The following is a 16,717-nucleotide window of genomic DNA, read 5'->3' as shown; positions in this document are numbered from 1 at the left end:
TTGATTGAGAAAGTAATTTGATTTTAAATATATATATACACACATATATATTATAGTGATATATATTTAACATATTTTTAAATAGAATTACTCTCTTAGGAATTTTTTTTTGCATTGCCTATGGCTAACTCTGTCAGTAAATATTTAGTTCCTACTCTTTGAGGTACAAATTCAGGCGCAATTATTATTGAGAAAAAGTTATGAAGACACCTGGATAAAAATAATACCAATGAGCAGAGATATATTTCTATGTAAGCATATAAACCTTTCATGCCCAAGATCAAAAGAAATTTAAAATACTGACAAAACTACACATGGCTACAAAGTGATGGCCTAACATTTCTACATAAATCAACTGGTAGGCAAGCAATTAAATCTAGGGCCGGAACAACCCTGGTCCACTGTGCAGGCTACTTCCTGGAGTAAACAATGAACTTGCAGAGGCAAAAAGAGAACATGATACCAAGATTTTATAGCCTTGTTGTAAACAGCAGGACAGCCTCCTTTTTAGGGAGAAAGTTTGCTGGGTAGGTGGGTGGTGGAAGTAATAAATATTAACTAGAATTATGAAAAAGATAAATATGATTTTATATTTAAATTCATCATGATGAATCTATCAGATGATAACATTAAAAATGATCTGGTAATGATAACAGTCATTATCTTTGAGAACATAAACATACAACTGGTTTTGCACAAAATATTGCAGCACAATCTAAGAACTAGCTTTCATCTCAGGAACTGAAACTGTACTGCTGCAATTATAGGTCAGGGAAAACATCTCTATGGACTTTACTGTCAAGAAAAGGACTTTTCACTCCTGTCATGTCTAAGTGACTTTGGGCATGTGCTCTACATCTAGAAAACACACGTGGACATATTGAAACTCAAAATTCTCCTTGAACCTTTATACTATCTTGAAAAATCAAGAGCTCAGGCCATTCTTCTCTCTCTACTCCTTGCATCAAATAAACCAACCGCGAATCAGTAAACATATTATTCTAACATTCTGTAATTTATTCCTACATGCTAGAGCTTGAATTTAGTGGGCTTTTACAGCCCCCAGATCTTTAAGCTAAGAACAGTCCATATTTCTAACCATTTATGTTTAGTGTTCTGAAAGTGGTTTAGTTACATGATTCTTTCTGGCAGTTTTATTGTGTGTGTGGTTGTGTTAGTTTTATTTTTTTTTGGTTGGTTTTTATTTCAGTCTTGAGAATAATTTAGTTCCAGGAAATACAGCACATAACTGTAGGTATGTGGCTCTGTTACAAAATGTGCATATTTATTCACAGTCCATAAATGCCTAATTATTTCTATGAGGAACTAGTATTTGTCAACTTATCATACAGCTGCAACACATGGAACTCTTGCAAACAGCATTCACTTTTATGAAGCAGTTCCAACAAGGTCATCAGGTCCCTGGAATATGAAACTCATTTACAGGTCAGTTGATCTGCATTGTGTACCAAGTGTATATCAGTAAATTTATTTAACAATAATTATAATTACTTTATTCTCAAAGTACTCTATGACTCCCCAATATTTTTAAGAGCATATGAACTTCTGGGATAATATAATTATCAAAGCTAGACTATTTCCATGAAACTTCAATTTATAATGTGTCTGCTCAGTCGCTCAGTCCTATCTGACTCTTTGCAACTCCATGGACTGTAGCTTGCCAGGCTCCTCTTTCCATCCATGGAATTTTCCATGCAATACTGGAGTGGGTTCCCATTTCCTTCTCCAAGGGATCTTCCCACCCCCGGGATCTAACCCATGTCTCTTGTGTCTCCTGCATTGGCAGACAAGTTCTATACCCCTAGCACCCACCATACTTTGCCTCAATATAATACTTTCTTAGCTGTATGAATGAAAGCCTATAGATTAATACATGTGTTACTTATCTTGTGAACACAGTAAAATATTTGCTTTATTCTTATTAAATGGTTATGCAATATAAAATTTTAGGTTAAACTTAGAGAATTTAGATATAAGTAATAGAAAATGTTAAATTTATTTTCATATAAAATGTCTTCATTTAAGATGACAATATTCTCTCATCTGAAAGCTCTTGGTCAGAGATTAAAGCTAAACTGTTAATTAGAAAAGCCTAAATAATATTGTGAAACATGTTGAGAGCTATTTAATATAACTGAGTTGGCAGTTTTAAACAAAGAAGGTTATCCTTGTACAGTCTTATCATGATCCTTGAAATTCAGAGAGAATAGAAACAGTGTCCTATATTTTAGGTCAAGGTGCAGGAAATTACACTGATAAAAGTATTCAAAACTAAAACAATGGAAAAATGTAGCTTGAAACTTTTATCTAACACAATTAAAGGAAAAAAATCCATAAAAAGTAACTTGAAGTCAATGGTTAATACACTTCTGTGAATATGCTTGCATGGAATATTCCAGCAGATTTCACAAAGGAAGTTTCTTATTTGCTATTTTCTCAGTTCTCTACAGTTGAGTTTTGAGGATAAATGGAATTTACTCTAGACCTGCACACAATCCTATGATATGATAGGCTCTCTTTAGTGCTTAAAGTCACAAAGAAACTTGGCAGGTAATTCTTCACTGTAGAAAAGTTAGGACAAATTAAAAAATGTTCATATCCAGAGATCAGGTAAATTAATTAAGTTTATAATAATAGATAAGCCAACATTCAAAATAAAGATTAACCTCAATTGTGCATTAAGTCTAATGGGAGACAGTTACATGTACAGAACTAGGCTGATGTACATGAAATAGACTGTGCAACATTCTTAGGCCAGGACTGGCTACATACTAGGGACAAGTGGTCTGTCATATTTGCTGGTCCCACATCCAAGGATTCAACCAACACAGATCAAAAATATTTTGAGGGAAAAAATTCCAGAAAGTTCCAAATGTCAAGCAAAACTTAACTCTTCTGTGCTCTGGAAACTATTTATATAGCATTTATATTATAGTAGATATTGTAAGTAATCTAGAGATGATTTAAAGTATATGGGTGAATGTGCATGGGTCGTATGCAAATATTACACTATTTTATATAAAGGACTTGAGCATCTTGGATTTTGGTATCATGAGGCTTCCCTAGTGGCTCAAAGGATACAGAATCTCCCTGCAGTGCAGGAGACCGGGGTTTGATCCCTGGGTCAGGAAAATCCCCTGGAGAAGGGAACGGCTACCAACTCCAGTATTCTTGCCTGGAGAATCTCATGGACAGAGGAGCCTGGCAGCCATAGTCCATGGGGTCGCAAAGAGTAACACATTACTGAGTGACTAACACTTTCTCTTCACTAACTTTCCAGAGGTCCTGGAACCAATCCCCTGCTGATACAAGGGATGACTGTATTTGACAACTGTCAGCTGTTGTTTTTAATATTATTAGCAATTTGTGGTACTAACATTACAGGCACTTCTATTTTAGGAATATTTATGTATTCATTATTAACTATGCTTAAATAGGAGAGGAAAACTTCAAAATGCACTTAATGAACTCTAAAGAAAGCATTTCCTATTTCATGAATTGAAAGATACATAAAAATAATGTGCTCTTTGCCTCTCATATCTTTGTAAGTGGCAATCCTAGACACTCCTGAAAGGAAACTAAGTATAGAGCAGAATGGGATGAATGGTACTCTGAGATTACATAAATCATTTAAGTCAGCAAGAACCAGGAAATTCTAAATTAAGGTTGATATGCCTATGCCACGAGGCATATCCTTGGACTAGAGACTGGTTTCCTCTTAAAATACTGTCCCTTGTTTTCTTAACTAAATGAACATTTAGCTGTATCCAATGGAAGGAAAAACAAGGTATTAACTTTCCGAACAAAGATTGACAATCTGTACAATGTTATCTCTACAGGCTATATTATCTGGTATGTGTATTTACAAAATAAGTCTTAAAGAAAGACCAAGGGAGTCATACTTTAAAGTTTTTCAAATAAATAAAAATCAAACAAATATCAAACATTGTAAAGTCTAGATTTAATTTAAAATTTCAACTAGATTATATAGCATAAAAATTAAAGAGATCTGAGACCATCCTTTGAGTCAAAGCATGAAAGCTTGCTGAGATACTCTGAGTCATTTTCAGTCAGAAATATAAAACTAATGCATTCTGAAGTATTTTTTGAGACTTGGTTTTCCTTTAGCATCCACATTTTATCCTCTTTATGTTAAAAGAATATATGTAAGCAAATAGTTATCTGAAGAAAACCTACCAAAAAGCTGCTTTATGACTTCTACATTGCTAAACTGCAGTGGTGTCACACATTTAGAGAGAATAAAGGAAGATAAATTTATAAAGCTTATAAGATGCACACAATGTATGCTGTGTAAGTATTATAAATAAGAATTTAACTAATAAAATCCTTAGTCTTTTAATCCTCTATAGTTAAATTATAAATCTATTTCTCAACTTTGGATCTATATTTACAAAATGCAATTTCGTGACAGCTGCACACAGTAAATAAATATGATATAAATTGAATGATTAATGTTTAATAAACTTTAAGTATGTAAAATAAAGTACATACCATCATCTGCATCGGTAACATTAAACACAAGAACAGTAGATCCTAGAGGTAGATTCTCCATTAAAGATGTGCTGTATGAATTCAAGCTGAAAATGGGTGGGTTATCATTTACATCTAGTATGTTGAAGTAAACCCTGATGGTAGTAAATTGTCCCCCACCGTCTTCAGCCCGAACAGTGAGGATATAGTATTGCTGTGCTTCATAATCCAACATTCGAGTCAAATTAAAGACTCCAGTAACTGGATTCAGGAAAAATATGCCATCTTCATCATCTTCATTCACAACATATGTAATTTCTCCATTCACACCAGAGTCATCATCTGTAGCTAAAATAGCTGCTACCAAAGAACCTAGAATAAATTGAGAATCTAAAATTAATGGGACAGGGTATTATATGATACCAAATAAATAAAATATGAAATAAAAACATTTATTTGTACAGTAAAATATTTTAACTAGAAAATCACTATGAAAATACAATGAAAACAACACTCTGTAGATTTCTACATTAACATGGAGGCCAACATTCCCAAATATCCAGTAGATCTTATGTGTGTGTGTGCACTCTCAGTCACTCAGTCACGTCTGACTCTGCGACCTCATGGACTGTAGTCTACCAGGCTCCTCTATCCATGGAATTTTCCTGGCAAGAATACTGGAGTGAGTTTCCATTTCCTAGTGCAGGAGATCTTCCCAACCCAGGGATTGAACCTACGTCTCTGGAGTCTCCTGCACTGACAGGTGTATCCTTTATCACTGTGCCACCTTGGAAGCCAGTAGATCTTATATTGCAATGTAAATGTTCTGGGAAATGAACACAACTTCTGACATTATTTTTCTACCTACCAATTCATGAACATATTGATAAATTCAGTGAACATACATTGGGGCCCACTGCTAGTGTCAGAAACTGGCAATTCCAAGCAATGATACAGAATTATGCTAAGGGGATACCACTTAACAGCTTCTATGACCATTGGTAGAAATGAGGTGAGAAAGAAATGTGATGGGAATTTCATGAAGGACATGAACAACTCATCTTGGTGAACTAACTGCAGTGAGATTTTCGTCCTCTATAAATGTTTCATTCCTTTGTCAAATGAGTTTCTAAAACATATGACTTATTTTGCAAACTCATTCAAATATAATTCAAAATAGAATTTCAGGTTTAGATAAGAATTTCTAATAATGGAAATGAAGCCAACCCACACCAGAAACAGGGATATTGAATACTCACATGCAACAGTCACAACATAATATAGTCAAAGAAGCAAGGTGAGAATTCAGGATTCCTATTCTACTAACATTTATTCAGCATCTGCTAATCCTCAAGCCCCATGTTAGCAAACTCATACATGTTTTATCCTAATTCTAACAAGAATTATTGTTTCCATATACAGAAGAAGGAATTGAGGCTAAGAGAAATGAATTAATTGCCCTGGTTCACACAGCTAGTAAGTATTATAACGGGTATTCACTGGTTTTCCTGTGCTTTTTTTGCTCTTTTTATGCTCAGGAACATAATCACATCAGACATCCTTACAGTGGAAAAACAGTATCAAAACTTGTTGCCAGGAAACTTAACAATGCATGTCACAGATACTTTCAGAAACAAATATCTGTAGTTAAGAAATCAGATGATTAGCTTATCTCATTTGCTCTCAAAAGTCTAGAAATTTGTTTGGGAACTGTAGCAAAGAGAGTTAATTAAAATATTTAAAAATCCAACATTTATACCCAGTAGCACATACTAGTCACAATTTAAGAGCACCCAAAACCTAGTCCGTGTAACTGTAGTCAAAGGTGACCCTTGCAAAATATACTTAAAAGTGTGCCACCTACCTGGAGTTGTGTCTTCTGGGATATCAAAAGAGTACACAGGCCTGGAGAACTTGGGTGTGTGGTCATTCACATCACTGACAGTAATATTTATTCTCATATCCGAGGACTGAAGACCATCATCCGCACGAACCAGCAAGGAATATTTGGAACGACGTTCTCTGTCCAGTCTCTTGGTAGCTATCAGATCTCCAGATTCAGGGTCAATTCGGAAACTGTCATCGGCTCCACTGATGATCGTATATGTGACAAGAGCATTTGCGCCCTAGGGAAAAGAGAGCAGAATCTGAACTGCTAGAAGTGGAACAGTAAAAGTGCTGCTCCTTGTGCTGAGTGTATACATGACAAAGTGAGGCTCTGGGGTTTAATTTCATATGATACTGTAATATCTCAAATAGTAACAATCCAGTGTAGTTATCTAAATAGTCTTTCACTATTCATTTCATTAAATAACACAGTGAATCTCAACCTTCAAAATGTGTGTGTGCACTCTATGCATGCTCAGTCGTGTCTGACTCTGCAACCCCACGGACTGCAGCCCGCCAGGGTCCTCTGTGCATGGGATTTTTCAGGCAAGAATACTGGAGTGGGTTGCCATTTCCTCCTCCAGGGAATCTTCCCTACTCAGGGATCAAACCAGTGTCTCTTGTATCTCCTGCATTGGCAGGTGGATTCTCTAAGACTTGAGTCACCTGGGAAGCCCAATATATGTATGTATGTGAGGGAATGGTAACCCACTCCAGTATTGTAGCTTGGAGAATCCCGTGGACAGAGGAGGCGGGCTGGTTATGGTCTATAGGGTCACTAAGTGTTGGACATGATTGAGCAACTAAGCACAGCACACACATGCGCTCGCACACACACACATATAAATTCTTAAAATATATCATAGAAAGGGGTCAAACTGTCACTGTGGAAAATACAAATGATGATAATACTATTAACTACATATCCAGAGGTTTTCCAGGCCCAGGGACAGCACTGTGTATGCATTATCTTGCTTTAGTTCACGCTCTGTGAGATACTATTTCTCAAAAGAAGATGCGAAGTTTGGAGATGGTCCTTAACTTACCCAGAGTCATACTGGAGGTGAGTGGATTTCAAACCCTAGTCTGTCTGACTCTGAGCTCACGCTCCCCTGGTTCAGCATGAGAAGGTACTTAAATTAAGCAAGCTCTAAATGGAAGCTTGGACTTCCCTGGTGCCTCACACAGTAAAGAATCCGCCTGCAATGCGAGGGAGAACTGGGTTCCACCCCTGGGTTGGAAAGAATCCCTGGAGGAGGGCATGACAGCCCACTCCAGCATTCTTGCTTTGAGAATTCCCACAGCAGAGCCTGATCGGCTACAGTCCATGGGGTTGCAAAGAGTCGGACACAACTGAACGACTAAGCACAGGACAGCACAAATGGAAGCTTACAATATGCACTGTAAGAACCAAAGAGAGGGATTACTTTGACCAGTTTGCTAGTGTGAAGAGATTTGTTTGTTTAATTAGTTAACTAATTTGTGTATTTTATGTACTTTTGGTTGCACTGGGTCTTCGTTGCTTTATGCAGCCTTTCTCTAGCTGCAGCAGGTGGGGGCTACTCTTTGTTGCAGTGCGCCCTCAGGCTTCCCATTGCGCTGGCTTTTCCTGTTGTGGAGCACACCTTCTAGGCCCACAGGCTTCAGGAGTTGCAGAACATGGCTCAGTAGTTGTGGTTTGTAGGCTCTAGAGTTTGGGCTCAGTAGCTGTGGTGCTCGGGCTTACTTGCTTCGTGGTATGTGGAATCCTAGACCAGGGATCGAACCCATGTTCCCTTCATTGGCAGGTAGATTCTTATCCACTGTACCATCTGGGAAGTCGAGTGTGGAGAGTTTTAACATAGAACAAAAGAAGAAAAATTGAGCTAAAATATTAGATTATGGATATAGATTGGAGAGGGGCTTAGCTGGTAAAAAATCCACCTGCAATGCAGGAGACCCCGGTTTGATCCTGCGTTGGGGAGTTCCCTTGGAGAAGGGCAAGGGAACCCACTTCAGTATTTTTGGGCTTCCCTGGTGGCTCAAATGGTAAAGAATCTGCCTGCAATGTGGAAGACCTGGGCTGGAAAGATCCCATGGAGGAAGGTGAGGCAGTCCATTCCAGTATTCTCGTCTGGAGAACCCCCATGGACAGAGAAGGCTGGCGGGCTACAGTCCATGGGGTCACAAAGAGCTGGACACGACTGAGCGTCTAAGCACAGCACAGCACATACACTGGAGAATCTCAGTTACAACACACATCGAATTGTATGGCCAAGAAACCACTGATCTTGTTTTAATTGGAAACAATCTTTTAAGGGTCTTGATAGTATAGGATGGACTAGAAAGAAGAGAGGCCAGAGAAGGGGTGAGAGAGTAGATTTTGGCCCCAGGAGACTGGGACTTCATTTCCTCAAGAGGAAACTCTATATAATCTGTATTATTTTCTGGTTGCAAGTCCCTGTTCTGTAAAATGAAAGCAGGGATGCATTCTTGTGTTCACTCAGATCTTTGAACTGTAGCACTCAAGATCTGAAGCATAAACTAGGAATTTGGCTGAAGGAATGGAAAAGAAAAATAGAACGTTTATTAAGTGTTTATTGAGTGCTAAGCACTGCTCTGAGTGCATCACTTCATGGGCACTAATTGATTTGATACTTAAAGGCAACCCAGCTGGGTAAGCACTATTATTATCCCCATTTTGAAGATAAAGAAACTGAGACAAAGAAATCTGAACCCTGGTTATTTTGCCCCAGAAGTGAGACTCTCAATCATTGTGTACCAAACATAATACACACAGAACAAATTAGTAAGATCTGATGGGTTATTGGATACAGAAGTAACTAATGATAGTTCTCAGCTGTTCAACATCCCTTTTATTCTCTTTTCTTTCTTTTATCAACTCTATGCAATGGGCATAAAAGTGAAAGAGAAAGAAAAAAAAATAATTTCAAATTACTTTGGCTGGGAATTAGGAGAATGTTCTTGCTGAAGACAACTCAGGATAAGATCTGCTTGGACGCAGGAGACATTATGCATTGAAATTTTATAATTTTATGTATGGTATGTTAAGAGAGTGAAAGATAGCTTCATAGAAATGGCTATGTGGCAATGGTTATAACCATAGGAATGGTTGTGTGGTCAGAGAGTTGAAAAGAGGTTTGATAAAACTATCTGGAGGTCAATATATGTGGCTCACAGTTGAAGCCACAAGATTTGTTGAGGATTTAAATAAGAATAGATAGTAAAAGGTACAGAGCATAAAGACTGAATATCACATTGAAAGAGTGGGAAGTAAGGGGAGGGACTGAGGGAAGAAGAGGAGGAGGAACCCTGGAGACCCAGAGGACAGTTTGCCACAGAGGTTAAAGGGAAGGTTTCAGAAAGAGTAGATTTTAACAGTCAAAAATAAAGGAACTAAGGCAAATTAAAATTAAAATCACCATCTGGATTTGACAATGAGGGATGTTAACTTTATAGTATTCAAAAAATCTCTTATAAACGTATTTGTATATTATTGAAATGATGAACAGTTTGATTTAGATATGCTTAATCACATGTATATTATAGTTGGAATTCTGAGTTACACATTATATATTGTACTGATTGAGATCGCATGCTCTGGGGCCATAGTTTTGGTTTTGAATCTCTGCTCCACTACCTATTAATCATGTGCCATTGGGCTATTCCTTAACCTGTATGAGCCTGTGTTTCCTTATCTAGACAATCTGGCTGGTAATAATACCTGATACATGGGACTGCAATGTAGCAGTACTTAATCTGAGGAGTAAAGGAGTTCACACATGTAAAGGACCTAGAACAATGCATGAAAAGCTTTAAGTGTATGACAGTGCTAATTGTTGTTTTTAATCCTATTTTAATTATTTTTTTATAAAAGGAATATAACAAGTTAGATGTATTTGATGACAGACATGTTTGCAAATGAATAATTTAAATCAAAATTTGATTAGAGTTGCTATATATCCCAGGAAAAATAGTTTCTGATTTTCTATTATATATAGTATTAAGTCCTGACACTGAGGTATAAGTAGTGTTGGAATTGTCAACTTCAAAAATTACATTTTGATTTAAATATACTCATATAAAACAAATATATATATATATGCAAATATATTTTATCATATCAGCTCTAGAAATGTATTTATTAAAGCATCCAGGCTTAGAACTCTCAAGAAGATATTAGGAAGAACATAAATTTAGGACATTTAGACTCTAAAGCTGACATGCTGGGAAACTACAGAATCTGAAGTTTCCATACATCTTTTCCACCATAGATTAAATATGCTTTATTCTCAAGATCAAATATATAAGGGCATGACTGCTAATAGTCGAAGGCAAAAATACTCTTTCAAAATTTATGTTTAGAGGTATTTGCTATATTTGTACTGCATTCCCTAAACTAATCTTAAAATTTAGTAATGTGACATCCTCAAAGCACATTTTAATTTAGTCATGACAGCTGGATTTAACATACTATGCACATTTATCTTGTATATTCAGGTGTACATAGCCTAATGTATTTATTGTAATTGTATGGTTTAACAAAAACATTCAGTAAGAATTTTAGACTTTGAATCTAACCACGTTCTGTACTTTTTGTTCTATTTTACATGGAATTCCACTATTCTGGTGAAACAGTCCAGAGAAAAACAGCTACACTCAATTCTGAACTATTAAAATGGAATTTGGAAATTAGAGGAAAGCCAAGATGCAAAACCATATTTCAAGCTATTACATACATGGTTCGAAATTTAGAAATGACATGTCTACAAAATGACTATAATAATTAATACTCCTGAACTTATGATAATTCTTCTGAACAGAAAAGCATCATTTTTCACTTTCAAAATCAGCTGATGTGGTGCATTAATAGTTCCAGTGAATGTCTGAAAATGCATGGCCAAGAGTAATAATTTAATGAGATCTTTTGAAAAGTCTACTTATTTATTTAGTATCCCAAATATGCAGTATCAGCAATGCTACAAGAAACAAGTATCATATTTCAGCTGTAGCACAGTGGAAATAATGCTGTTTAAAAACATTCTACTCTCCTGAGGAACCACAGAGACAAAAGTACATGGAAGGAATTCTAAAAGTAAATAGCTATAAATTGTAAATGCATTTTATAATCTTAAGTAGTAGTTTCAAAAGCAAGTATGGTACCATAGAATAAAGCTTGAGTGTCCTGGCCCATTACAAGCATAATAATTCGTTTATCAAAGGAAACAAGAGACAGACAATCACGTGCTTCTGAGAGATGTCTATCTTGATCCAACATATGTTTCAAATGATATTTAAATTACACTCAATTTGTACATATTGCTTTCAGATTCCTTTACCGGGCACTATTCTTCAGTGACCTACTACAGGTTTTCTAACATACTAATATTTTATGTTTGATTTAGTAATTAAGGAAAAGTATATAAACTACATAATCTGTGGACATAATTTGCTGATGACCTATATAATCTTAGTGTTCTAAAGAATTCTATTAATGTTTCAAAATCAACCTGCAAGATAGCTGTATGACAATTTAATGCTGGCCACAAAGTAAAAGAAACTCCTTGCATTTCAATATTGATTCCTACTCAAAACCATATGAAGAAAGAAGACGGAACCATGATTTGGTGAGAGAGAAATCATTTCAAACATGTACGTACATGTTTTCAAATTTAACCTAGAGGTAAGGAGCTGAGAACAGAATAGAAGATAAAAGGTTTATCTAAAACCATTAATAATAATTTATTGTAAACCACTCAAAAAAGGAAACAGCCAATAATTCTGAATGTCCTAGGAAGCCTAGGTAGCCATTCCATTTGGCATACAGCCAAAGAAATGTTGGTTCCTCATGTCAGGAGTGGACGTAGTCAGTAGTCATTAAAACATCACTAAAAAATTTAAGAAAAAACATATTCAAGAAGGAAAAGGATCTCATGAGCTTAATCTTTTAAAATAAATAGTGCCAAATCACTTCTACAAAAATGTCCTTCTTTTCTTTAAAGTTCCAGGTGAAACTACGGCCTTCCTTCCAGCCTCTGCTCTTTTTCCCCTTCCACCTCCACTCTCCCCGCCCCCACATACATGTCCTATTACAAAATACTTGGTGGTGATTTCTGTGCCTTCAGGCACTGTCATATCCTGCACGAATTGTCAACATCCCTACCGCTCCTCCCTTGGATTGCAAACAATCTTCCTTCCTTTTCCCTAGACTGTTCCTGTTTTATAGTTTTACTCCTTTCTGCCTCTTTAACTTCCCACTGTCTCACCTCAAATGCACTTCTTGCATATCCTAGATATCATCACCTTACATTTAGTACTTAAAAAACAAACAAACCTAGAATGTCTAAGTGATAGCACTGGCATAGTTACTTACAGTTTTTTTAACTTGAAAAGGGAAACTCAATAGAAATAAAACAAAGTACACTAAAATTTTGTTGATGTAAATAGCTAGAGACATAAGAACCTTCCCAGCCTTCTTCAAATCTCATACTAAATATAAACACATCTCAAAACATGAACTTGGAGACAATGCAAGTGTACACAGAGGCACACGCACACACACACACACACACACATGCACAGAAAAGTCACGGAGAGAAAAATAAACATACAGGCAGCATTGCATTTATATTAACCCTTCTTTGTCAAATTTCAGAAAGAAAAAAGTAGAAAGTAAAATTATAACAGAATATGCATAATATTATTATAAGGGTTGAATGTTGGCATTTCTTTCAAATAATCAGTTCTAAAGAGAGTAGTGAATTTCACTAGAATATGTATATTATAATTAACATGATTATTAATTCCTGCCTTGAATAAATCACTTGAAATAATTGACCTTTACTTGTTCTGTTCCTACAGAGAGTATCATAAACTTTCATTATCTTTTATTTAGCAAAAAGCAATGTATGATGTATCATTTGCATGAGCTTATAGTAACTGCATGAGCTTCTTCTTTTTTTTTTTTTAGTTTTTTGTTAAATAAAAGATAATGAAAGTTTATGAATTAAGCTATCCAAATATATATGACCAATGATGAGATTTAAGAAAATCTCAGCTGCTGCTGCTGCTGCTAAGTCGCTTCAGTCGTGTCCGACTCTGTGCGACCCCATACACGGCAGCCCACCAGGCTCCGCCGTCCCTGGGATTCTCCAGGCAAGAACACTGGAGTGGGTTGCCATTTCCTTCTCCAATGCGTGAAAGTGAAAAGTGAAAGTGAAGCCGCTCAGTCGTGTCCGACTCTTAGCTTAGCGACCCCACGGACTGTAGCCTACCAGGCTCTTCCGTCCATGGGATTTTCCAGGCAAGAGTACTGGAGTGGGTTGCCGTTGCCGTCTCCAAAATCTCAGCAGTATTTACTAAATTATAGCTGATGATATTTCATATCTATCAATAATAATAGAAATATTCTGTACACAACTCTTTGGTGGTAGCTAAAGTTTGGAATAAACTTTTCTCTATATAAAATTGACCAGAAATTACTAAACATAAAACACCAAATCTTTTTCAATAGAAAACTACAATTACTCAAATGTACTTGCTTTATTTTGTTTCCTTTTCCTTTTCCTGAGTTACATTTTGGCAAAATGTATAAATGACTAATGGATGAAGCACAAGCTGGAATCAAGATTGCCGGGAGAAATATTAATAACCTCAGATATGTAGATGACACCACCCTTATAGCAGAAAGGGAAGAGGAACTAAAGAGCCCCTTAATGAAAGTGAAAGAGGAGAGATAAAAAGTTGCCTTTAAACTCAACATTCAGAAAATTAAGATCATGGCATCCAGTCCCATCACTTCATGGTAAATAGAAGGGGAAACAGTGGCTGACTTTATTTTCTTGGCTCCAACATCACTGCAGATGGTGACTGCAGCCATGAAATTAAAAGATGCTTAATCCTTGGAAGGAAAGTTATGACTAACCTAGACAGCATATTAAAAAGCAGAGACATTACTTTGTCAACAAAGGTCTGTTTAGTCAAGGCTATGGTTTTTTATTAGTCATGTATGGATGTTAGAGTTGGACTATAAAGAAAGCTGTGGAGAAGGCAATGGCACCCCACTCCAGTACTTTTGCCTGGAAAATCCCATGGCCAGAGGAGCCTGGTAGGCTACAGTCCATGGGGTCGCTAAGAGTCGGACACGACTGAGCGACTTCACTTTCACTTTTCCCTTTCATGAACTGGAGAAGAAAATGGCAACCCACTCCAGTACTCTTGCCTGGAGAATCCCAGGGACGGTGGAGCCTGGTGGGCTGCCGTCTATGGGGTCGCACAGAGTCGGACACGACTGAAGCGACTTAGCAGCAGCAGCAGCAGCAGCAGCAGCAGCATAAAGAAAGCTGAGCACTGAAAAATTGATGCTTTTGAACTGTGGTGTTGGAGAAGACTCTTGAGAGTCCCTTGAACTGCAAGGAGACCCAACCAGTCCATTCTAAAGGAAATTAGCTCTGAATATTCATTAGAAGGACTGATGCTGAAGCTGAAACTCCAGTACTTTGGCCACCTGATGCGAAGAGCTGACTCATTTGAAAAGACCCGGATGCTGGGAAAGATTGAAGGTGCAAGGAGAAGGGGACGACAGAGGATGAGAAGGTTGGATGGCATCACCAACTCAATGGACATAAGTTTGAGTAAACTCCAGGAGTTGGTGGTAGACAGGGAGGCCTGGCGTGCTGCAGTCCATGTACTCGCAAAGAGTTGGACACAACTAAGTGATTGAACTGAACTGACTGATAAATGACTAAGTCATTACATTCTGTACTGGCTGTTAAAATTAGTCTATTATTGAATTATTCACTTTTTTTAAGTTAAATATGCCAAAAATCAAGTTTTCATATCCTTCTGGAGCTTAAATGAGGGTAAGGAAATTAAATTATCTGATCTGTTTGGGGCTTAGCATAAAGGGAAATGGGCTACTAGTGTATGGGAACATTATTCCTCTTTCCAAAATTCTAGAAATTAATTAAAACCTTTACCTAGCAAGGAGGCAAAAACAAGTGATGTTATTTTTTTAATGGGAAAAATATAAATTACAAATTATATAAGTTGTCATGCTGTTTGGAGCACGATGATTGCTTTAGTTAAACTTAAAACATAAACATGGAAGACAGATATCTAAATTGTGGCCCCAAATTTCAATTTACTGGTAGGAAACGAATTTCTGTTTATTAATGGAGTTCAAAATCCACTGGCTTCCTAGATAATTTCCTTAAAATATATAAGGCTATTACTAAATTATACACTTTATATTTGCATATATGTATATATGTGGGGCTTCCCAGGTGGCACTAGTGGTAAAGAACCCTCCTGGCAATGCAGGAGACTTAAGAGATGTGGATTCGATCCCTGGATAGAGAGGATCCCCTGGACGGGGGGCATGGCAATCTACTCCAGTATTCTTGCCTAGAGAATCCCCATGGACAGAGGAGCCTGGCGGGCTACAGTCTATAGGGTTGCACAGAGCCAGACATGACTGAAGCAACTTAGCATGCACACATGTATATATGTAAGTTAAATGAAAAGTTGCAAAGCAGTCTTATATTTTTTTAAAATTTTCAATAATTTGCTTTTTTCAAATACAAATAAAAATAAATTCTTAGCTATATATGCTATAAGATAGCAAATGGGAGTGATGGGGCATTAAAAATAAGATATTTCTGTAAATATTTTTTATCCTTTGAGAAATTAAAATAATTTGTCTAATGAATCTAAGATGCACCAGCAATTAACTGAGTTGTGAATTGCTGATCAAAGGAAAATTGCCTCTAGACAGCCTCTATCTTAGCATTCTTATGTCACATTTCAAGAATTAATGTTCTTTGGAAAAGAGCACTCAATGCTTGGCCTTAGTTATTAGTTAATAAATGTTGTCAACATACAGTAGAAATTTGATAGATCACTAGAATATTATGTTTCAAAAAGTCAGAGACAAGGTCTGAGCTACCTCATCAGCATCCATGGCTGTCAGCTGCATAATCTTAGAACCATCTCCAATATTCTCCTCCACTGTGAGATCCAGCATGTCTGTTGGGAACACTGGTGGATTGTCATTGATATCTTGAAGTGTTATTTCTACCTACAAGAAAGAGAAAAAAACAGTATATGAATGTTGCATATGTCTGAAGATACCAGTTAAATTGTATACCAAGAATCCATTCAACTAAGCCTTCCAAAAAGAATCAGAACCTTTATATACAACATCCCAGAAAATACACTAGAGAAAGTTGTGAATTATTTATAGGAAAAGAAAAGCCAAGTAAAGATCATTTGATTTATTGATAGTAACTGACTTTAAATGATCACCTAGGAGTTTAGA

General features: G+C 36.6%; 1 protein-coding gene across 2 annotated transcripts in view; it reads right to left on the bottom strand.

Moving 5' to 3' along the window:
- Positions 1-16,717, bottom strand: part of FAT4 (FAT atypical cadherin 4) — a 173,468-nt gene that overhangs the window by 76,531 nt on the left and 80,220 nt on the right. The window contains exons 2-4 of one of the 2 annotated variants that reach the window (XM_081538149.1): positions 16,346-16,477; positions 6,377-6,638; positions 4,534-4,884 (exon numbers count right to left, since the gene is read on the bottom strand). In XM_081538149.1, the coding sequence (XP_081394275.1) occupies positions 4,534-4,884; positions 6,377-6,638; positions 16,346-16,477 (745 nt within the window). The remainder of the gene's footprint in view (positions 1-4,533; positions 4,885-6,376; positions 6,639-16,345; positions 16,478-16,717) is intronic. The other variant, XM_081538150.1, reaches the window with a different exon arrangement.

Source organism: Giraffa tippelskirchi, chromosome 11 (assembly GCF_054371585.1).
Source record: "Giraffa tippelskirchi isolate mGirTip1 chromosome 11, T2T-mGirTip1v1.2.pri, whole genome shotgun sequence".
Classification (NCBI taxonomy): Eukaryota; Metazoa; Chordata; class Mammalia; order Artiodactyla; family Giraffidae; genus Giraffa; species Giraffa tippelskirchi.
This window is presented reverse-complemented; position numbering and strand designations above follow the sequence as displayed.